This window comes from Rhodnius prolixus, unplaced genomic scaffold (assembly GCF_049639745.1).
Source record: "Rhodnius prolixus isolate KJV_2025 unplaced genomic scaffold, Rpr scaffold_1, whole genome shotgun sequence".
Lineage (NCBI taxonomy): Eukaryota > Metazoa > Arthropoda > Insecta > Hemiptera > Reduviidae > Rhodnius > Rhodnius prolixus.
In genome coordinates this window covers 45744399-45767851 of record NW_027411581.1, presented here as the reverse complement: position 1 = coordinate 45767851, position 23453 = coordinate 45744399, and the positions used below count along the sequence as shown (strand labels likewise).

The 23453-nt window shown below is 30.9% G+C and overlaps 3 protein-coding genes across 15 annotated transcripts in view; 1 reads left to right on the top strand and 2 right to left on the bottom strand.

Annotated features, from left to right (window-relative positions):
- LOC141460608 (ATP-binding cassette sub-family G member 1-like) overlaps positions 1-3989 on the top strand; it is a 43522-nt gene extending 39533 nt beyond the window's left edge. The window contains exons 10-12 of the mRNA XM_074140782.1: positions 521-676; positions 1431-1649; positions 2669-3989. Of these exons, the coding sequence (XP_073996883.1) occupies positions 521-676; positions 1431-1649; positions 2669-2794 (501 nt within the window). The 3' untranslated portion in view covers positions 2795-3989. The remainder of the gene's footprint in view (positions 1-520; positions 677-1430; positions 1650-2668) is intronic.
- Positions 3920-10236, bottom strand: RIOK1 (RIO kinase 1). The gene is made up of 10 exons (XM_074140788.1): positions 10008-10236; positions 9799-9938; positions 8908-9133; positions 7971-8234; positions 7633-7819; positions 5724-5842; positions 5528-5631; positions 5198-5403; positions 4857-5120; positions 3920-4074 (listed from the first exon to the last, which is right to left on the bottom strand). The coding sequence occupies exons 1-10, from the start codon at positions 10049-10051 to the stop codon at positions 3973-3975; spliced, it is 1656 nt and encodes a 551-aa protein (XP_073996889.1). The 5' UTR covers positions 10052-10236; the 3' UTR covers positions 3920-3972.
- A 1054-nt stretch (positions 10237-11290) lies between these two features.
- The window catches only part of LOC141460627 (uncharacterized), a 28698-nt gene continuing 16535 nt past the window's right edge, over positions 11291-23453 (bottom strand). For 2 of the 13 annotated variants that reach the window (XM_074140840.1, XM_074140845.1), the window contains exons 3-8: positions 21049-21230; positions 18182-18283; positions 17522-17735; positions 15718-15852; positions 13772-13918; positions 11291-13345 (exon numbers count right to left, since the gene is read on the bottom strand). In XM_074140840.1, the coding sequence (XP_073996941.1) occupies positions 13129-13345; positions 13772-13918; positions 15718-15852; positions 17522-17735; positions 18182-18272 (804 nt within the window). In that variant the 5' untranslated portion in view covers positions 18273-18283; positions 21049-21230 and the 3' untranslated portion in view covers positions 11291-13128. Of the gene's footprint in view, positions 13346-13771; positions 13919-15717; positions 15853-17521; positions 17736-17818; positions 17921-18181; positions 18289-21048; positions 21854-23453 lie in introns of those variants that run through there. The other 11 variants (XM_074140814.1, XM_074140863.1, XM_074140855.1 and 8 more) reach the window with 11 other exon arrangements.

Genomic DNA, 23453 nt, shown 5'->3' with positions numbered 1-23453 from the left:
TTTTAAAAGGTTAATCTACATTACTGCTATTTACTTAAAGTTAGTGCTATTTTTAATTATTTAACGGACACAAGTAATTTTTTTTGAGTCTTTAGATTTTGGATTTGTGCAAAATATAATTTTTAATCTATAATTAGTTAATACTGTTTAATTTGTGCTAATACTTTTCAAAATCTTTTATTTCTTTCTTATAATTTCTTTTATAATTATAATTTCTCTAGAAGTTGTAGACGAATTCGAAAATAGGGAAAGCTTATTAACGCTCTTACTTTTACTTGCAAAAGTTGAGGGGCGTTTATTTATTCCTTCAATCCCGCCAATCAGATAATTTCATGTCATATATAAAGTATATTGTACAATACTTTTATCACTTAAAAGTTATGTACCCAACTCCATTTTGTATAGACGTTAAGTCCTGAAAAGAATAAATATTATTATTAAAAACACTAGTTCATACAATTTCCTGGTTGATAAATAAACTAATCTTAAACATAAAAGTTTTTGTATTTTTTTTTTGCAGACTTTCTTCAGTTTATTATACCTGACGATTGTGTATACATTATCAGGCCTTCCTTATGAATTAGACAGATTTTTAGTATTTTGTACCGTGGGTGTTACGGTGGCTTTCGTTGCAGAAGGAATGGGACTTATGATTGGCTCTGTCTTCAGTGTTACAGTAAGTTTTTTTATTTATTTATTTAGAATATAAGTAATATTTTGAAGATATTTTTAAAATAAAAATATGAAATAGCTTCATTTAAAAGTACAAGTATAACTTGTCACCGTATAACACGGCGAGGTTTCGCCGTAACACGATATGACATTTTGGAGTAATCCGCGTTTGTACAACTCATTTTACGCATTTACACGTACATTAAATATAGACTTAAAATCTTTTGTTGGTATATAGACATTTCTTCTTATAAAAGGAAAATCGCGTGTGATAAGGGCTGAGAAAGTTGAGAGACACAAAATTGCAAGTTATTTGCGAAAAATTAATTGGATGTGTAGATCTCTCATGCTATAAAAACTTAATCGAACGTTTCTACTACTCATAACTTAAGATCTGACGATTTACGAATCAAACAAGTTTTCTTGGCCAATAGATGTGTGAATAAGAAAACTGTGACCAATTTTTGTCTGATCAGGTATCTGGGATAAACAAATTGATTCAGAAGACTTAGGCAAATGGAAATGAAGTTAAGCAGTTCACTCTAATTACAATAAAGAGTCTAGACTTAGTAAACTGAAGATGTATTTTCTATTAGTACCTATTTTATTGGCATGCCTGCTAAGGTTTAGTAGTTGGCTGAATTTTTGAAAATGATTGCCTTGGCAAAAATGCTTTTAATGCTTCAATTAAAACATCTCTTTACCTGAACTTTACAATGCATTTACCCTGATCTCAAACTTAGTGATTTCTTTAATAGAATGGTGCTGCAGTAGGTCCACTTTCAATAGCGCCTTTTCTGGGCCTCGCTATTTATGGATTTGATTTTGCACGTGCGATTCCCTCTTACATGTGGCCAATGATAAAGTCTAGCTTCATGAGATCCGGCGTGATCGCTCTAATTATTTCAGTATTTGGAATGAATCGAGAAATGCTTGAATGTTCGGATCCTGTTTACTGCCATTTTCAGGATCCTAAGGTAAGTGAACTTATCACAATTGGGCAACTAAATAATTTAATGAATGGATTTTTTTTTTAAATATAATAAATTTGCTTACGCTGTGATATACAAAATTCTGCCTATCTTATCTTTTTGGTTAGCCATTATTGTTTGATAAGGATGATTGACAAATAGACCAAACATGAGATCCTCATTTTTTCTCATTACTTACAAGTGCTGGTATTTTACTATCTTTTCTTGTTAAAGCTATCGGGAACTTTTACTTTTATTGAATCATTACCCGGTCTTCAAAGGATAAACCACCAAATAATAGAATTTGAATTTTGCGAATCAGCCAGAGATCCGAAATAAGGCTTCGGTTATATGTTGGTGCTACTACTTTTGTAGTTGATAAGCAGCCACACTTAAAATGTAATAAAAATTATTTTCTTCTTTCTAAAGAGTCACTTACGTAAGTGCCATTAAAATTTCTCTAAATCGGCTAAAAGAGTTTCGTTGCCTACTAAAACTAGAAATTCGAATACTTACTAAAATAATTTTTCGAGAAAATCTATTTTGGTGTTTGTTAGAAACTAGACTTCCCTCCATAGGGCAACACTAAAATTTTGTTGAAATTGTGTGTAAAAATTACCTTTGGTATTGAAGACTTGGAAATCTGCAAAAAAAAATCTCTTTCTTAGCATTAGCTTTTCTCCATACGACAGCAACACTAAAAAAGATTGTACAGTTGAAATTACAGAAGAGTCCACAGTGCTGGATAAAATAGTTGATTTTATACTGCATGGCATGTATATTTTTATCTACTTCATTTTCGTGTATATTTTTCACTACTTATATTTATTCGTCATTGACACCAGAGAACGGCATAAGATGAATATGTATCTTTCCTCTGGCCAGTTTCGGACTTTTATCCATAATTTGAGTTGATATATAAGTAGTAGCTGGGTCTGATTTCCACTAAAAAGCTCATCACTTAAGCTTGCTGCACTTAATAAAGTAAAAAATGTCAGTTACTTATCAAATATTATTTATTTCAGGTGACACTCCACTACTTAGCATTAGAAGATGAAACTCCATGGCATGAAATCAGACTCCTTCTAGTTATGTTAGTGGTATTTAGATTAGCATTTTATTTAGGGTTAAAATGGAGACTAAGAACTTGACACGTCTTGTTATTCGAATACAGCCACTTATAATGTAGTTACATGTGGTTGAACATGCTGTGATTGAGGCCAAGTGAAGAACATTACTTACCAAATAGTATAAATCAAGTAAATCTTTAATTATTAATTAATTAGTGCAAAGAATGTTTAAAATCGATAGAAAATATTATTGAGCACGATTTCAACAATTTAGGTTAAGAATAATAATCTGTGATTACTTTTGTTTCTTGGATTATGAACAATGAGTTGCATTTTAAAACATCACAATTATTATATTTATCATAAGAAATGTATATTTTTGAGTTTCTCTCTATTGTACTTTTTTAACACATAAACATAAAAAATAACATCTTATTTATGGTTTAATAGTAAGTAATCGATTTGTGTATACATAAAATGCAAGAAAAATATTTATATTTATCACTTGAAGTACCTGTTCAAAATAATTTTTAAAATATAAATATAAAGTTATAATTTTAAAAATTTGGTGGCTGATTATTGCTCAACAGTAATAAAATTAGTGTACTACATTTTTAGCATAAATATTTAAGATACATTCAAAAAATATATTTTTGGCACAATATTTCGCATAAATTTGTATCTTTTATGTAGATAAAAATACATAATCATTTTTCAGTAATTAGAGATCATGATTCAGAAAAGGCAGATAGGAAACATTGGAACGGATTGTTGATAACATTATAGAATCAGTGTGATATTGCGCTCCAGCTAATGAACATTAAGAAAGTCGTAGAGTACCAAAGTAATTTGGTGCCACTTATTTTTTATCAGATAAAAGCGCTAATTAACTATTTAAATGCAAATTTACTAATGAAGAATAGATTAAAAACAATTTGCATAATATAAATTGAATAAAGTTCATTAATTGAAAATTTTTCAAAATATAAAACAAAAACTATCTTATTAGAAAAATATTTAAGTTTTACCTATATTTCTAGATTTATTTAGCAAAAATAGTTAATTTCGAGAAATTAGCAACATCAAATTACTTAAAGGGAACTATGACTCCCAAAAATGAAGCTTAAAATCTTTAACAAAAATTAAGAAATTATTAAAAAAAAAAAACATTATCTTTTGAAAAAGATAAATAAAATTTCTGTACAATTTCAACAAATTGGAATATTTTTTGTGAATAAATATTTTTTTTTTTTAGTAAACTATTTAGTTTTATGGACTTTTTCTTTTCTTTTTTTGATGTGTTTCTTTACCTTAGTTTTTCTTTTTTCAGCTTGTTGTAATTTCACAGCTTTTTTCCTAGCCTGAAAAACACAATTTATTAATGCAAACCTCATTGTATCCAATAACAACTGCTGCAGTAGTCAATACAAGGTTTTATATATAGAAATTTATTTACTAAATATGTAATATATTTAGAGTAAACGACAAATGTTAAAAACATTAAGGCGCCACAGTAGCCGAGCGGTTAGAGGCGAGACCTGTAAAGCTAATATGTATTGTGATACTGGGTTCGATTCCCGGTCTTAGGCCTTGGATTTTATTTAATAGTTAATAATTGGTAGTTGAACGTAAAGCCCGCCCGAAATGAAAAAATTGGCATTACTTTACTTTAAAAACTTTTACAACTTCCAATAAAAATGTTTAACTTTGTGACAAGCTGGGAAAATAAATAAATAAAAATGCGAGGAAACCAATAAATTCCCCTTTATTGCAATCAAAAAACAATAAAAAATAAACAAAATATTCAAAAATAATTTACATTAAAATAAATTAATTGGTCCTGATACGTTTAATTGATTTTGTTGAGATATGTATAAGTTCGTATGTAAGAAGTAGTAAGCCTGAGAGAATTCAGGTGTGCACTATTTATCAAAACTTTTAATATTTTGGATAGGATCAGTAATTTTGAATGTGGCAGTGAGGACCTCGAGAAGTTCGAGTAATGCGGGGCAAGTTGATTGTAAAACAGAGGAATTTTATTGAATTAATTGGAGTTTAGAAATACTCACTGTTCAGTGAAAGAAAAATCGATAATATACTCAATAAGTATGACATCTTTTGAAGGAACTTCATCATTAATTACCTTCTTCTCCTCGGCCGTTTCATTTTTCGGCCGGCCAGCCGCAGTAGTCTCTTTAGAATTTTCAGCTTCATCGCCTTCGGAATCAGTATTGGTACTGCTACTCGTTTCCTCCCTTTCTGAAGGACTGGCTTCACCACTTTCAACTTCTGCTACTCTCACAGGTTCTAAATTGTTACTTAATCCAACCACTCTTTTGTATGTAAGATCATCTTCCCCAGCTTCACCAGATCTTACAAGGTTAATATCTCGTTCAAAATCAATTACCTTAATTGAGTAAAGAGAAAGTACATTAAAAATTGGAATGCAACATTAATCAGTTTTATAAAATTGATGTATTTTACTTGTGTCATTCTTTGCGGGATGAAAGCATTTTTGAATACTTCATCAGCAATTACTTGTTCATCTGTCAGAGGAGCTTGATTAGCTAATTTTTCAGAGATTTTGTCCAACCGTGTTTCTAGTTCTTCTTCAGCTGTGAGAGGATCAGTGATAAAATCAAACAATTCTTTCACTGTCATTGTAGCAACTTCTTTACGTCGAAAGAATTCTGTATAAATAAAATTCTGTTTCAATACTTTAAGTAGAAGAAAAGTAATAAACAAAATCTATGATTTATAGCATTGCAGACCAAACCAAACTTAAATAAAAGATAAAGTAGTATAAAAGCTCGCCTGTAATATTGGTGCAATCCTTTCTCAAAAATTCAAATGAATGTGGATGATCATGTTCTACAGACTGTGACACATCAATTAAATAAATTTCCCCATTGTGGTATCTAGCAAAGTAGATAATGCAGATAGTGAAATAAAGCTATAGAAATTTTGTAGTAATTCTAAAATTAATTTTGTTTTAATAAACAATACTTACAATATGTTAAATTCACTTAAATCAGCATGGACGAGTCTGCATTTGTTATACATAATCCACATCATGGTGACACAGTCTCTATACAGTTTGCAAGCTTTGGATGTTGAAATCTCTACATCCTAAAGTAAACGAGTTTCTACGCTATATAAAGCAGAATTTGCGCTAGTTCCTATTATTTTTTACTATCACTAAATTGAAATAAAATCTAGTCTTGATTTATATTATTGAATATAGAGTGAAATGTTATATTACACATGAGTAGATGGTTTTTCAATCCTGGATTGTGTGTCTAAATTCATATAATTCAACCTAATAATTTTAAACTCTAATTTTAGGGGGAATCCTAATATTAGTGCTACTGATGAATCCCTTTGAGATCAATGCAAATGTGGCAAACAAACCCAATTCATTGGTAGGAAAAAAATAGGGCTTATAGAGAAAAATTTTAAAAATTATTCTGTAACGTTTTACTTTCAGTTTCCGGTCTGATCGAAACCTAGATGTTAGACCGCAATGCTTAAGAGAAAATATCAAGCGCATGGTAAAAAGAAAATACGGCGATCAAAATTTTCAAAATTGAGTTTTTACCGGTTATACATTTTTCTCGAGTAAAGCAAAGTAAAATAATCGTCAATTTTGTTCAGGCGTGGCTCAACGTCTAACTACCAAATAGGTGACGTGTTAGAAGCGGAAGCACATTCATTACTAATAACATTTTTTCAAACAAATAAAAATTAGCTAAACGCAGGATTCGAACTGGGGTTCTCCTAATTACAAAGCCACGCTTCATAACCACTAGACCAACACCCATCCCACATTTTCTCGAGTAAGAAAAAGTGTTTAGCGAGTGCTGTAGTATGTGTGAGTAACAACATATTTCAAAATAAAAAAGGCAGGAAGTTTAAAGTTGGTTTAAAGATAATTATCTTTGCTTCCGAAATTAGTTTTAGACCATAAGACGGTGGAGTGACTTACTCAATGCATTTTCTCAGTTCTAGAAATTTATTCGGCCAATGTTATATGTATTTCATGAACTAAGTATATAAATTAACGTTATACTTTTCTCAGATAACTGAAATCATAATTCTAAATATAACTCTAAAGAAGTGAGGCATAATTCTATGGTGTATTAAAATGCATTAAAAGAATTCGCAGAATATGAAGTTTGAAGAAAATCACTTTCTTAGGAGTGTGACTGTATTGAAGATGTTCCTAAGTTTAACAAAAAATGTTAACTACACTTGTCGTATCATTTAAATTAGAAATATTTTCAGAAAATACAGAATTTAGATTTATCTCAATATAACAATATTTTTGGTTTGAATTACCAGTCACATTATTGTCTACATAAAATGGGACTAAGAAATCCGTTTTTTGGGATACTAATTAAACTAGTGATCTACATATGTTCAATAGGCGCCACGGTAGCCGAGCGGGTTAAGAGGCGAGACCTGCAAAGCTAATATGCATTGTGGTACTGGGTTCGATTCCCGGTCAGAGGCCTTGGATTTTATTTAATGGTTAAATGAGAAATAGTAAAGTACGTTTGCTATTCGCCTCCGTCCACGACACCTTGTAAATGGTAGTTAGACGTTAAACCCCGCCTGAAAAAATAGGCGATTACTTTACTTTACTGACTACTTTACCAGTCACATTTAATATCAGTAACGATATGTAAAAAAAATGGCGTAACTATTAGTATTTAAAGCTACCAAATTAGTAGTTTGAGGAACATTTTTCAATTAGAACTGTAATACTTTTGAAAGCAGTCAGCCATGCATTAATTGTTTGATTTGGAAATTAATTTGGTAAAGTAGACCATTTTTACTAAGAAAGAAAAATACAGGATTTGGAGAGATGATGGAAGTTTAGGGCAGGAGCAAATTCCAATGTCCGAAAACAAACCCACCTTCAGTTTTGGTGCTGGCCATCCATCTTTCCCAATAAATTCCATTAGAAGTACATGAGATCTCAAAAAAATCGGTTCTGGGACAGGTAGACCTGCTGACTTCATTCTTACCAAATTTCTCATCTCTTTTTCGGCCCAAAGACGTACCATTTTCCTTGGATTATGACGACAGTAACCATGACGAAATCTGAACAGGATCATATGAAAAATACTCACATTTTAAAGAAATTTAGTTGGAACATTAATATTTTAAATCCTTCAACTAAATTTGTATCAACTATGTACATAATTCTAGAGAAAGAACGAATGATAACAAATGAATGTAACAAAAATAATACCTAAATTCTCCTGTAACGTATCTATCTCTGTCCTTAAAAATAAGTATTGAAGTTTTGTATATTTTAATTGCGTAATCTTTGATTTCACTTGTAGAACTGTTGCCTGCAGTGGCATGATACACGTTTGCTTCTTTACCAGTAGATATACATCCGTTGACGGTTGATATTGTACCTCTATTTAAAAGTTTAAAAAGGATCATTCTCGTGCGAGGATCCATCACTTGCTCAGCTGTAGCTCGATCATGTTTATCTTTTGTTCGGATTCTGTTAAGATATTAAAAATGAGTTTTATATTTAACGACTAGGTACATGAAATCTAAAAAAGGCATCATATTACACAAAAACCAAGGGCTAAAGCGAGATAACATTGTACATTGGCTTTAAGTTTCTAATAATCAAACTCAGGAAATCGAATCCAAGTAATCACATCTGTGCATATTAATGTAAAGTCCAGTAGACGAAGAAAGTTTTGAGAAATTGGACGATATTTAGGCACATACAAAAAATCAGTAAAGGGCCTAATTTTTTAAATTGCAATTTTAGAATTTTGAAATTTATGAACTGATAAGGGCCAGTTATGTGAAACTTGAAAACAAGATTCCTTGACAGCAAATCTAATGCTCCTTTGCTATCAGGTTTGTTGTGTTAGTCTCAGCATGTCTGAAATTATTAGCAATTTTAAACGGTAAGTTACTCAAAAATTGGCAAAACACAAAATGTGAAATAATTTCCGATTTAAGGATTTTTGTCGAAAGGACATATGAACTGTACATTTAATCTGCGCAACTGAATCCCAGAGTTAGGCCACTAGAAACGGAGGCACCCTGCATACTATAACTAATGAGAGAAATGCTATTCAAGATTAGAAAAAAGAAAAAGGGAATATGCTCTATGATGGACTATAAAACATGCTAATAAAGCTTTGGATGTTTCAAACCTTTCAGCATCATTTCGCTTATTTGCTTCCATCAAACTGTTGGCGGCATGAATAGGCAATGGTGGTCCTTCATATTTTTCTACATTTATCTTATTTAAAAATTTTCTGAATAATTTCTCCGCCGGTTGGTAATTGGCAACTTTTTGTGATGGATTCTGCGCGTTTGAAGAAGCCCCTCCATGCTGTCGTAATACATTTGAAGATTTTCCATATCCAAGATCAATATCTGAAATTTGGCTTTCTTAAGAATTGCTCTCATAGTTTAGGATAAAAGTTTTTTTAAATGTTCACTTTATTAAATGAAAATGCTTCCATTTCATCTCTCATAACATTGAAAGCAAGTGACATCAAGTAAGTTAAACATCAAATAGAAGGTGCTATAGGAGAATGGTTTTAAAATTGTTTATTTTGTTATCAAGGATGAGTCTAGTAATTAACAGAAGAACAACTACCATTAAGTGGTGACCGTAGTGTTATCTGTTGACGTTAGCTAATTCAAAGAAAATGTTGCACATTTTACCAATTCTGAAAGAATCCAGGGTAATGACATTTAACAACTTGGATAGCAACAATTTTTCTTTTACTTTACTGGGATGGTACATAATGTCGTTTAGGCGATTATTATGTCTAGTAGCAGAAGTTTGGCAACGACTATTGCCTCAGAACAACACGGAGAGACTGAAGTTCCTTAAGTTCCTGTGCATGTTAAATAGTGAGTAGAAAAGTTGGGTTAAACGCTATTAACGCGCAATAAACTTCTATTTGTTAGAAAAACTGTTGACCAGCAGTTTTTTTATTTGAAGCAGGTAACTTATCAGTCAGAAATCTTAAATGAATTATAAGAAAAAATGTATATAATTACTTGTATTTTCCCTTTTTCACTAATCTTACCTCCTCTATAAGAATCATCATCATCATCACCATCTGAATAATAATCATCAATCTCCTCCGCAGATACTCCACTGTCATCAACGTTCAGTCTATTTATTTCTTCTACAATATTGAATCTGACTGCCTTTGAATCCCTAGGACTTAAAGTACATGAATCATTACAATAGAAAACTCTTGAGTATTACCAAATTAATTTCAAAGGAATTTACTTGTCGTCCTCAGCATCACTGAACTGTCCTTGAACGTATTCCATTAAAGATTTAGATTAGAAGCAGAATAGAATTTTAGAAGTAATTTATTTTAGAGAATTCATTTTCATCAAGAAAAAGAACTGATATTCACAATTACACGAGTGCACTTTATCTGCCAGAACGAGGCAAATATGAAATAAATTATCCTGACTTGGATGGGAAGGTTTCAACAGGTTATACATTGGGATGTTAATTGAGCAATCGATAGGTACTACAAGTCTGATTCTGATTATAGCACCAAGTTGACTCTAAAGGTCTTGTTTTGCATGATTATGATTTTCTTTAATCATTTCCACCAAAACATGAATGATAAACTAAATTTAAATGATTTGACGAACTTAAGGAAATGTAAAAATCAGTTGATTAATGACTCAGGTCGCACTTATAATTTGTAATAATTTTTTGAACTTTAAAGTTATAGTATCTGAATTAGGCCATTTATCTGTAAGAAGTTTCTGTTGGAGCTACTTCTATTACCAACGACTGGCTGAATCCATCCAAAAAAATTGTTAGTTACCATTCTTATGAAAATAATCTCTTTTCTCACTCAAAACATCTTTAATGTTACATATTTTAAGAAGAAACAAGAAGAATCTTCAAAAATTACGTCTAATAATTTAAAAAAAAAATTCTTTATCAGACTCTCAAGAAGGCAAACCAAGCTCTACCTCCTCGGGGGCTGCTCTTAGAAGCAGACCAACAGAGACGGTATGTAGGCTTGTCTAATAGCTGGGATTGAAGTAACCCTCTACCTCACATATTTCTAACTTTCTGGAAGTCAAGGGAATCATACTCAGAACATCTTGAGATGATTAGTGTATAAGAAATTCCATACTGCTGTTCCCAACATTCCTTAGCGCAATCCAATGCATTTTAAGTGATGCCTGATCCTCCAAACGTTATTATTTTGAACAAGCCCCACCTGAATAAATAAATTTTATACCTTATGTGGATATTAAGGTAAATGGTTAGTATTGTTTTTACATGCAATCGGTATAATAACCTCACAAAAAAAAAATAGTTTAGCGACCTAAATATAATTTGGCACTTTTGTGTATCAGTTCAATTGAAAGACAATGAAATTTTTAAGAACGAGTAATTGTCAATATCAACTATCTCTTCAGACTCTATGATAAATATGTATGTCAATTTATCTGTCATTAAATTAAATGAATAACCGCAAGAACCACATCTTCTGGTGCTAAGTAACCAATTTTATACAAATATAATAAATGAAAATAGACAATGAAAGAAATATTTTATTAGTACAAAACAGTTGAATCAATGTTACTACTAATGCACAATACATACTACTTTAAGTGTAAAATATTTACATATATTATAATTGGCAATTACCATATATGTATGAATAAAAAAAACAATTGCAGCAATATTGTGGCATCCTAGAACCTTTTATTCGCCATGAGAGCTAAAATATTTTCACTAATGTACGTATGTGTTCTGAAAATCGCTCCAGAGGTTCTGAAAATGTTTCCAATCTAGTGTAATCATAAATCTGTCTCTATAACAGACAATACATAGAAGTGGAAGCAGTTGAAAAATTGTGAATTCATAATAATTAAAATTACAGATAGTTTATAACGTTTAAAACGAAATCCTACATTTATTATTGTACATATATTTTTAATGAAAATTAAGATTAACCACATCAAGTGTTTTTTAGTAAAGTAGTTATTTATCAACTAAAAAACTTAATTAATTTTTGAGACAAGTTTAAATTGTGTATAATTATTACTATGAATGAGTGGCCAATTGAGTGGTCTATATCCTCTTCTTACAAGTGTGGTTTTTGCATTTCTTTGTTTTCATAAACTCAATATACAAATAAAAATTTTAATTATTATTTTAATTTATGAAGTCAGTAGTAGAAATACATAGTTTAAGAGAGTGCTCGTAGGATGTTCATTTTGATGGTCAAGGAAGCCAAGACTGCAGTTGAGCAGACCTTGTAACTTAAATCTTTGAATATACCAAAATTAAAAATTATTTGCAATTCTAAATGTTACAAAACTCTTCCTGCAAAAATAAATATTTCCTAATATAATTTTATACATATCGTAGTTTGCAATTACAAAAAATACATAAAAATGTTATCAAATTAAAGTTTTCATATCTGTTTTGTATTCATTATTTGTGCGATTTCTCTGTAGATTTGTTTGTTTGGTTGATAGTAAAAGTTTTTTTAAGAACTTAATTATGAGATAAATATTGCATACTTGCTTTAATAATAAAAGGCAAAACAATAAATAATACAGTAAAACATAAAACAATTTATAATATTAAAATAATAAATAAAAATAATATTTTACAATACATCATTATTTAATTTTACAAACTTCACTGAAAATTTTAATAATTACACAGTCAACCCAAGATTTATGCCTCATTCATCAATTTGACCAAAAGAACTGTTATTGATAACTGATTGATTAAAGAACTGAAAGAAATTATTAATGCTTCTCGGATTTATTACATTACTGCGAAATCGGCATTAAAATAAATATTGAAACTATTGCGGCCAATAGTTTGTAATTTGTAGGTATATTCAATTAATTTCAATTCGAAAAATTGGATTAAAATGCAATATTTTAGCATAAATTACCTATATATACTTATACAACTGAAAGCCGTTAAGATATAACGTAGCTATTGTGAAGAAATTTTTTCTTAAAAATTTAGAAATTGATCTGCCTTTAATTTAGCGCATAAAAGTAGTTACCAATTTTAATTTAAATGTAAATGACGAACTTTACATTACGATTAATTTACCTCAAAGGCATGAAAAGAAATTTTTAGAAAAAATAATTTATTTCTTTGGCAAATTTTTAGTGAGTCTTAAAATTTTCAAGTAGTCTTTATAAACTCTTACATACTAATAAGTACTTTAGCACCTTCTTTTTTAAAATCTCATCGGTGGTAATTTAAAATTGAAATTTTTAATTTATAAAAACTTTATTCATGAAATTAAAATTATTGAAAAATAATAAGAACATGGAATTAAGGGCTATCGCAAACTGAGTTAGTTCCATGCTATATTAGATTGGTCATTATAAGTTTATCATCTACCATAAGAGATACTGTATCCAAGATTCATCATAAGAGTGTCCCTAAGCGCAGGTTCGAGCCTATGTTCCAAGTACCTGGTCAACAGGGAACGGACACCTCTTAAGAATACTTGTTCAATTTCTTGAGACATATTTTCATTATCTTCAACTGACGAATCTCGCGCTTCTGGACCATCTGATCTTCTAAAATTAGTACTGTCATTGGATCCTCTGTGACATAAAAACAGAAATTAACTATTACTATAAAATTAAAACTGCATTTTGAATTTCTTTTTATCAGTAATACTTTGAACAGTTTTTATCAAAACAGTAAAAGCTAAATAAAAATCAAACAATACTTAAAAGTGCTGTAACCATAATTCCATTGCGTCCAGAAATTAATTTATAATTCTTTAAACATTAGTGGGTGCAATTTAAGGGAAGGAGATTAATTAGGGCTTCAAATGAATTAGACCAAAACTTTCAGTTGCCTTGTAAGTGAGTGATGAAATAATTAAAATAAGAATTAATAAATTATTTGTCATTTAAACATGGTATCAAGAAATCAACTGAGTGTAATAAAGTCAACTTGTATGGAAACGAACATAAAAAAAGTTTTAGTAGATGTTTAAATCACTTCAGAATGAATTTTTATACTTCTTATACCCTTTGCAACCGTAGGCATGAACGCTGATGAACTGAGGTTCTACAAATGTGGCAGCTGTACTGACACCTATACCTGGAGCTGTTCTGCTATTCCTCCTCTTCGGCATGACTGTGAATCCTACACCAGCTCTTCTCATTCTAAAAATATAATAACCACATTTATTTCCTTGATTTCATGTTTAAAGCGCTCAATACTTCGTTTTTATTTGAACATCTTTTATCAAAGTTAAGGTTTTTATTAATTTCAAAATAGTTGACGTCAATCATGACGGTAATCTATTTAAATGCAGTTTAGATAAAAACCTAATGTCGTAACATTCCACGGACATCTCTAAATTCATTTTCTTTGTAAAAAAGGTTTCAATTATGGGTGAAAGTTATGAGTGCTCCATTTATTATAAGAGCAGAGTACTTTTACGTTTTGTTATATTCGACTATTTCTTTCTCAACCCTCAGAATGAAGCTAAAAGATGTCACACTCAAGCTTGACGGTTGGGCTCAACAATCGTTAAAGGAGTCATAACTGAATGAGCCGATTAAATTTCTAGTTTAAAAGAGTTCGTTCACTTTCGAGAAAATCTCCAGGAAATTATAATGTCCATTCCATGTAATTCCGGGAAACAAGCCCTCGGATAAATGATTCTCTAAAAACTCAATTTTCGCGGAGATTCAAATAAATAGAACATGCTTAATTATGTTATTTTAGAGAAACTAGCAAAGTACTAAATGAAAACATCATACTCAAGGAAGAAGTATCAATACTAAAAGAAAGCACCTGTGAAAATTTAGAATTACACATTCCTACCATTCCCTTTAAGATATTAAACCAAAACATCAATTTTCTCAAACTTTAATTAATAATTTTTGTTTTTTAATTTTAGATGAAAACCTAACGTCTCAATGGTTTATTTATACATAAAAACAAAGTTGATATAAATAGTTAGTTTATAACTATTTCCCAATAACTTTCCTTTACTGTAGTTCTCACTCGTTTGACATCTACTTAAAAGTCAGAATTTTTTTAGAAGTTAATTGTTCCTTTGTAGCTCTCACTCAGATAACAAAACCTAACGTAGAACCGAACTGTTACTGCACAGAAGAGTTATACAAGATTTAGAATAAAGCCAACTCCAATTGGCTCTACAACTCTATCAACAGTCAGAAACAGCATTAAGTTTGAAAAAAGCCTATACAAAATTGAAAAATACTCGAGCATGTTAAACTTTCAATTTATTCAAAATTGCAAATTCAACTACTTAGTTTTTACAATGATGATCAGCAGTAGATGTCATTAAAATGGCAGTTCAATGGGAAGCCCAACTTTGGAACTACCTCAGATTCTGTAAAGTTTCAACTTTCTCGTAAAAACATTTCTCTTAAAACTGCTAGGCATATATTTTATTTTATATTTTATAAGCATACATTGGTCAAGGCCAATAATTAAAAAAAGAACTTCTAAAATGAAAGACATAGAAATGCAGAAGTACTACTAATATAATTTTAGTTTTTTTATAACATATTTGCTCTTGACAAATGTTTCAATTTGAAAAAATACATGTCGACTTAAAAAAAAAACACTTTTAAGACATGGAGTTTTGAAAAAATGTATAATTAAAGGGAGTGAAGATTGTTGAGTTCTTAAATTGTTGATACGTACATCTGAATTAATCCACACTTCATCATGAACACTGTGATATTAGTAAAAGTGTAAAAAAATCACTTTTCAAGAGAATTTTTGTTGGTGTAGATGTTTTGAGAGCACGATGTATCACAGAATAATTTTTAAAAAGTTTTTTAGTAAGTATGAAAAAGGCACTCAAAAAGTGCACTTTAATTGTAACTCAATTTCAAAAATTTGGCATGAATCCAATGTACTCTCTTAAACAGTATAGAGAAAGGGAAGAAATGCCTATAATGGAGTTAAATATGTGTTTTACCTTAGAGTAAGGTTGCAGCTGTCCATTGGAGTCTTTGATAATATCGGAGTCTGATCATATATTTGTACATTTCCAGACACCGATAGATCTTTAAATGCTAATCTTGCTTGAAGGGTGCCTAGTGCATCATCATACCTAAAAAATTACAAAAATTGATGTCAAAAGTGAGAATGAAATTACATAATCTTTTGAATTAATCAGAACAAGTTTTCCACAAAAATAAATAATTTCAGTATTTTATTGTAAGTACATATATAAATTCAATACTTTTCCGTCTCTTTACGACAATGCTATAGCTGGACTATGGTAGTAGATCAATTTACAAGAACCAAATTTTAACGATTAAGTTCATGTGGAATATATATGACAAGAAAAAATGTTTAGCAATATCTTTAGAAATTTTTTTTTGAATTCAATCTTGAAAACGATACCAAACAGCTCAGAAAAAAGTTATTGTTACATTTCTTTATGTTACAGGATTTTAAAATTTTCGAGAGAGTTCGATTCTTGTTACTTATTTAAGGCGAATCAACGATAGCAGTTGCGCCCAAAGGCATTACACAGTGCACAGTGTTCCATCATTGCATACAACACAGTCAATTAGCGGATATGAAAAGACGAAACAGCCTTTGGCCGTCACCAGAGAGAGCAGTGAGCTGTAAGAAGCTCCTGGAACCAGGGATCTCCGCGCGCAAGTCCAGTGCATTAGCCACTGAGCACTCAAGTTTCCCTAAATTCTTCTTTTTGAAACAAAAATGTTTTCTCATGATTTTTATAGTTATAACTAATATATATTTAGTAAATATCTCACAAAGTTGAAATTTTACGGAGCAAATAAACGTTTATCACTTTACCTTACTTCACACAGCAGAAAATGTAATCATGCAGAGTTTAGATTTGTGATTTCACTGAAAAGACGTTTTAGGGATCCTGAATACGAAAAAAGGTGTATTTTAGCACGATAGTAAAAAAAGAAAAAGAAGAAGACAAACATTATTACAGTTGAATTAAAAACTTGTTATAGTAGTAAGTTCAAAGTTAGATTGGGTGATTTTTAGCCACTTTACTAAATCTGCTCCATTGATTTTCTGAAAAGTTGGTATTGCTCGCGTATGACTCGATGATTATTGGAAACATTTTCCTCGGAAAAATTCAATTAAGTGAACTCTTCTTGTGAAGGCAGGGAGGTTGGTCTTAGTTTTCCTTTTTTAATTTTAGGAAAATTTGTCTTATATATTATCTTAATTTATCTTTTACTTATATTAACAGCTCAGAAAAGCACAAAAGTTTTCGTAAGGGAACTTCATATAAGGCCTGTTGATTTCTGTCTTATTAGCAAATCAACTTCACAGAAAAGCCATAGATTCTTGAAATTCATTTTAAGGCGTCTAGGGTATATAACACTCCGTTGGGTAACTAGGTTTTGCTACTGAATACGAGTTATTGCTATTTCCGATACCAAATGAGATTCGCACTTTTTTCTCAGCATGTCTATTTACTCTTCTGCAAAGATGGGGCTCAAAAATCTATAAAAATGCCAAAAGTGGAGTTTTAGGTTAGCTAATTAGACCAACGATGTATTAATAATTTAGTAATTTACGTATCTCTTGCATATTTAATAACTTTGTATTTTGCTATGTTATCAAATAAATTTTTAAGCCAACAAATTAACAATAAAATTACGAAAATTTCGAAAAACAAAACAAAAACGCAACGACAGCACTAGATTTATTCTGAAATAAAAATACTATTTTTATTTTAATTATTTTTTTTATAAATTAAAATCTATAACTATATTACTAACCTGCATTTGTCTACTCTAGCCCACCTTCCTGGAGCCTTAATTCTCATATCGGTGACATACATCTCATAAGGGGCACTCTTGAGTGGATGATGTAGCGCATATCCTTCTAGATCTAGCGAGGAAGAACTAACTCCAGATCTTCGAGTTGACATTGTACCAAGTGCTGCCTCTAGTCTTGATGAACATCGCCTTTCAGGGAGATAGTTTGCAACTGCTGCGTAAATTAGTAAATAATTAAAAGAGGTAATTAATTTTTTAAAAAACTGTTGTTAGATGAAATATAATTAGTGAAATTACCTTAGCTTAAATTTCTGGGATATCTTAAATTGACACAATTTTAATTATAAGATGTAGTGACATAAGTAAGTGTAATAATCAAGTAAGTGTAGTTGAACTTTGTTATTTAAAGAGATTATGTAAATAAATTATGATGAATTTATTGCAATACATTTTTACAGTTATATTTTCAACATTTGCTTGATAATGAATTCTATTTATTTAATAAAAGAGATCTTGAAATGTGCTTTATATTCTTTACTAATGATTTGGAAAATGCTGAAAGCATTGTTAATCGTCCCAATTTAATTTTTCCAATCTCTGACGCATAAATAATATAAATATCACAAATATTAGATAAAAGTAAATAAATTGTTAACTAACGGGTTAACTGTGGTTGTGGATCGTTGGTGATGGCCCAGCAATAAGTGCTTAACAAGAGAAGTAGAATAGGAACCATCTGAAGAAGTACCATGGCGTCACAACCTAGGCTTAAAAAATAATATTTTATATTGCTTAAGTTAAATGTGAAAAAACTAAATACTATAAACATAAGAGCTTTGTTTGAATTATGGGAATGCAACTGGGATAATTTAGTTTTACTTTTCTTTAACCACTGGTACAGGAGCAGTGTTTAGATTGGAGATGTCTTATTTTCACTCTTACTCATTCCTGAGGGGTGGGGTAACTGCTACACACCGTTACACAAACACAAAACAATAATTAAGTTAAACGCAATTTTAATGTTACTGTGGTCTGTACATATTATTTCTAGTTTTCACTGAGTGAATACTTCAGTGAATCGGAGCATGAAAGGGAATTTTATAGAGCCTGGAAAGTATTTATCTTTAAAGCTTTATTTAGATGTATATAAATATTAGTGGCACAGTTCACTTTGTGTAAAAAATTCTACTTAAGGATGTCATAGTAAAATTAAAAACATTTGATAGTATGGTAACTAATTTCTGTAACAAATTAAACATTCATCTTTACAATTATTACGCAATTTTCTAAAGTACGTTCTTTGAAGAGAATGGATAGTACAAAGAATAATCTGCCAAACAAAGAAGTTGCGCAAAGACTTTTTTGTTCTTAAGAGAAGTTTTATAGATAAAGAATCCTTTTACTTTAACAAAAGATCTTCCCACGCTTTCCAAACTTATATATGTGAAATATGTATACATTTATTTCTGATATCTATCAGACTTATTTTGAAAAAGGTAGTAGGAGTTTATGTACAAATATTTTAAAAGACAAATGCAGTAGTAAATTAAATGTAGAATAAGATAATGGAATGTAAATGGTATAAAATAAAAATTTTGCTTATAAAAATGGCAAGCTGCAAAACAATCTGAATAGAATACAATATTATGCTTGAGACTGCATTTTGATAATGAAAACGAAGTTTTCGGAAACACAGAAATAATTACAATAATTATAGAAACCTGAAGATTTAAATATTGATATGATTTCATATTTTGGTTTTAAAGCTGGTTTAAAGTTAGATTAAGTACTGAAGCATTCGGAGAAGCAATTTTTTAAATAAATGTTTATTTGATTCTACTAGAATTTCTCTTATTTTAACATAATTATTGTTCTCATCTTATAAATATGCCCAGAGGCACCAAAGGGGGATTTAGGAGCCAAAAACCCCGCAAAATAAGTTTTCCAATAAAATGCTACAAAAAATATAAATGTAATTTCGTCAATAGACTTTCATTTAGGTAATTAATTGCAGCACCGAGACGAGAGAAAAGGCTTGACTCTCCTACTTCCATGTATTTTATGCGATCTAAACATAATTATTTATCAAAACAATTTGCCCGAAGTTTAGATTAGATACCATAAGGTTGGCTAGAATCAGCTTATCAACCACGACTCAGCGACTCATTATGACATTCTAAGAGGGTTCCCCTCTCAGGTCCTGACTGATTATACATAAGAGTCTGGAGAGGGGTTCTGGGTTAAGGTTGAAGGAACGTCTTAGTACCGAACTTTCAGCCATACTCACCCTTCAACATGGAAAAGAAATACTCAACTCATGCCTTTTCTTTCTACTAAACCTACAAAACGCGATCTGTTGAAAGGCCATAAGATGCCGTGACCCTTCAATAGACCTCGATCATCTGATATGTGGAACATAGACTAATAATGAACTTCTTAGCCTCTGGCCAAGTTTCACCACCAGTTGCTGCGGCTATTATTTTTTTAATTATGGCGTTTCAACATCTGAGGTCAATGGCGTCCGGGGTATTTTTCAGTGCAGGCCTAGGGCAGAGTTCTTTCGATACAGACTACACTGCCCATCTGCGGGTATAAGAAGCTCGTAGGAAGAGAAAATCTAAGAGCCAGCAGCTGGATTCGATCCAATACGCTAACCATGAGCTAATCCCTTTTTTTATTTTTATAGTAATTTTTATTATTGGTGTTATTCCAATGATTTGATTTGTACACTATCGAAAAATTGTCCTTCGCAATAAGTGGCTGAGGTATGTTTTTGAGGGTACCATTCTAGGCCAGGCCAAATGCCGTCTCATTACACTTTGATACTAAATGCCCAGACACCTTTAAAGTATCAATAGGGTTGATAAATCAGACATACAGAATATATTGGTATATAGAAATATCAGGCACTTCTTGAATTAATTACAAAGGATTAATTAATCAGAGAGTCGCCTGGATGTCTGAGCAATTCTGCCTGAAATTGAATACAGTCTGTTATAATTTCAGCAGCAAAGTTATAGCCACCAATTTTGTCAGAAAAGCCTACATATGTTCCTAACCTAGACGAGATATCATACCTTGGATTAGCGCCGTACACCCTAGCTCCCGTTGATTTGTGCTGGAACGACCAAGAACCGCATAAAGCATAAAGTAAGATACTAATGAGTAAGCAACTATTAAGATTCATTTTGCAGTTTAATGAAATCATGTTGTTATATTATTCTCATTATTATAATTATTATTAGTAATCAATATATTCTCCGAAAAAAATCTCAGTAAAAAAGTTATAGTTCTCTATCCTAATTGAAAGAATAGTTTTAAAATTAAAAAGGAATTTCTTAAACCAAAACTCCGAAAAATAATTCTGACTGCGCCCTGGTATTTAAGTGTAAATAACAAATTTCTCTGAACCAATGAAGTCTTTCAAGTTAAGAAATTGTAAGAAAATGCCACCAATGGAGATGAGAAAATAACTATGATAATAAAACTTTTCTCACAATTCAAATAGCAGAATAAGGCATACTTACTTGGCGCGTTGAATAAAAACGCCTGATTGTGTGAACCACTATTTCTGTACTAATGTCTGACTGATTCTACTTCTTAAGCTTTCTCCCATTTAAACGTACCCTTTCCATGGTTATCCTTTCTCGTACACTTTCTCTCTCAATATTCCTCCCCTCCACAATTTAATATCTTCTCTTTTTTTCTCCTTAAAAAAAAAAAAACTCCAGCCTTAAACATTGTGAATTTCTTTTTGCCAAAAAATTCAAGAGGCATCCAAAAATGCTATTGGCTAAAATATACAGTTATTTTTTTTCTCAAGAAAGTCTGCTTAGAAAAGCAAATGTTTTGCATGAATACGCCCATAAAAATTACAATTAATTCAGCACGGTGGTGCCGATCGGATTAATCTTGCAGCTTAAAATCTGCTAAAAATAAATATTTCCGACGCCTAGTTGCTTTATTCACCAAAATGGTTAGGCCTCTTTCTAGTCAAGTTAGCTTCAACGAGATCACTGACAGCTACTAATACTTCTGATATCTTGCAGAAGTCCCAGATTGGGTTACTAATTATCGTAAACTGTAGCACTCTATCTGCAAGCTTTATTATTCAATGACTCAGAATGTAGTATTCTCTGGAGAAATTGCTGCAATCCTCTGACTATTAACCGTTTAAAAGCGACAAAACACAACTCAATTTATTAAAATTGATAGATTACAGGACGCTAAAGTTAACTAATTTTCTTCAGCAGATTAAAAAGTTCCTATCCTCAATTAAAGCAGGGAAAATCTTGCATTGTTCATTCTGATGTTGGATGGATCCTTGAATGCCTAGAAAAATGAAAAAAAAAAAAAAAAAAAATTATTATTATTATAGATTACTATTTTTGATTTTTTTCAATTTTGATTAACATAACAGTGATGAACAAAACATTCCGAACCTATAGAAATACTTACAAAATTTGTAAGTAATGAATTAATTTAAGCTTATTATTCGATGAAGTTCTCGGACGGCTCCAAGACAGAAAAAGGGAGGTACGGGTTATTTATTGTGCTAATCAGAGGTGTGATAAATATCTTGTAAAGCTAATAAAACTGGTCACAGCCTTTCAGACAGAGCTGGTGGAAATAAATTTGTGATGCTGAAATTATAACCACATAATGGAAAATCCAATCTAAAGTTGAAATTTTCTCAGACATCCAAGTGGTTGTACTGAATTACTTAGACATACAAAGTAAATCCAAGTCAGTGTGAGCTCCTGGATATTCTGTGAGTAGGGAAACTGGTCTGAGTGTCCAGGTATTTTGGACAAAAAAGTAAGAAACGGCAGCCTGCCAGGCCCATGAGAGTTCCCATGTTATTCTCAAAGGCCAATTGAAATCGTAGACTTCTTGATAGATCCTTGCCCACTGGAGGCACCCCTTCAGTAGCGAATATCTCCAGATCAACGCTTCGCTAACTTTATCCATTTGCATCCAAGAGAATAGCTCATTTAGGAATATTTGGTAGTTGGCCTTATCACATCAAACTACAGCTTGCTAGGTGTAGACAATAGTGCGCTCAGCAGTTACCAAACAGCCCCAGATCAGAAGAAACTGCCACCAATTCCCAAGAACTGGCTTAGGGTCATGCCTAACTTCAGAAAGGGATCCAGTTTCTGTCCAACGAGATGGAGAATATAATTACCTTGAATTTGGCAAAAAAAAAAAAATCGAAAAACCTTTTACTTTAGGAAGCTGAAGCAACTAAAAATACACTCTGAACAAATTTGAATTCTAGTACTTATGAGACTTGCAAAACAAAGCTTATCTGTCCTTAAAATTGTCGTTTCCTACGTAAACTGCATATAAAACTTAGTATCATTTATTAGCTTTAAGAATGGATAGTGTAGAATTACATAATACGTAACCCAATTGTTTTATTTCAAGTTGGATACAACATGAATCAGTTTGTTGATTGATTCATGAGAAAAGTATATCAGTGTTATGATTAGGGTCAGTCAATACAGAGTGCTCTACTATGTTGAATTTAAGTGGTTATTCCAGCTTATAGAATTCACTGATAGATAGCAGTTATTTCACAGTAACTTATTCTCCTGGTCTTTTGTTTCTTGGGATTTGAAGGCCCTTCAGGACATCAGTAAGTTTAATTAAATTAAATTCAACATTTAATAAGTGAATAAATTAATAAGACGTGGATTACATAAGGAATGTTCTTATTTGTACCAAACTTTATTGATTAAATATGTACAATCATTTTGAGGAATAAATATAATATAATAATACTTTATATTTTTGCAATTCACACATTATGAAATATTAATTCAAGTAAAAAATTAAAATTTTGTTTAACATAAATAATATTGATTATGTGTAAGAACATTTGGGAGCACCGTTTAGTATATTTTAGGAAGACTATTCAACAAGATAG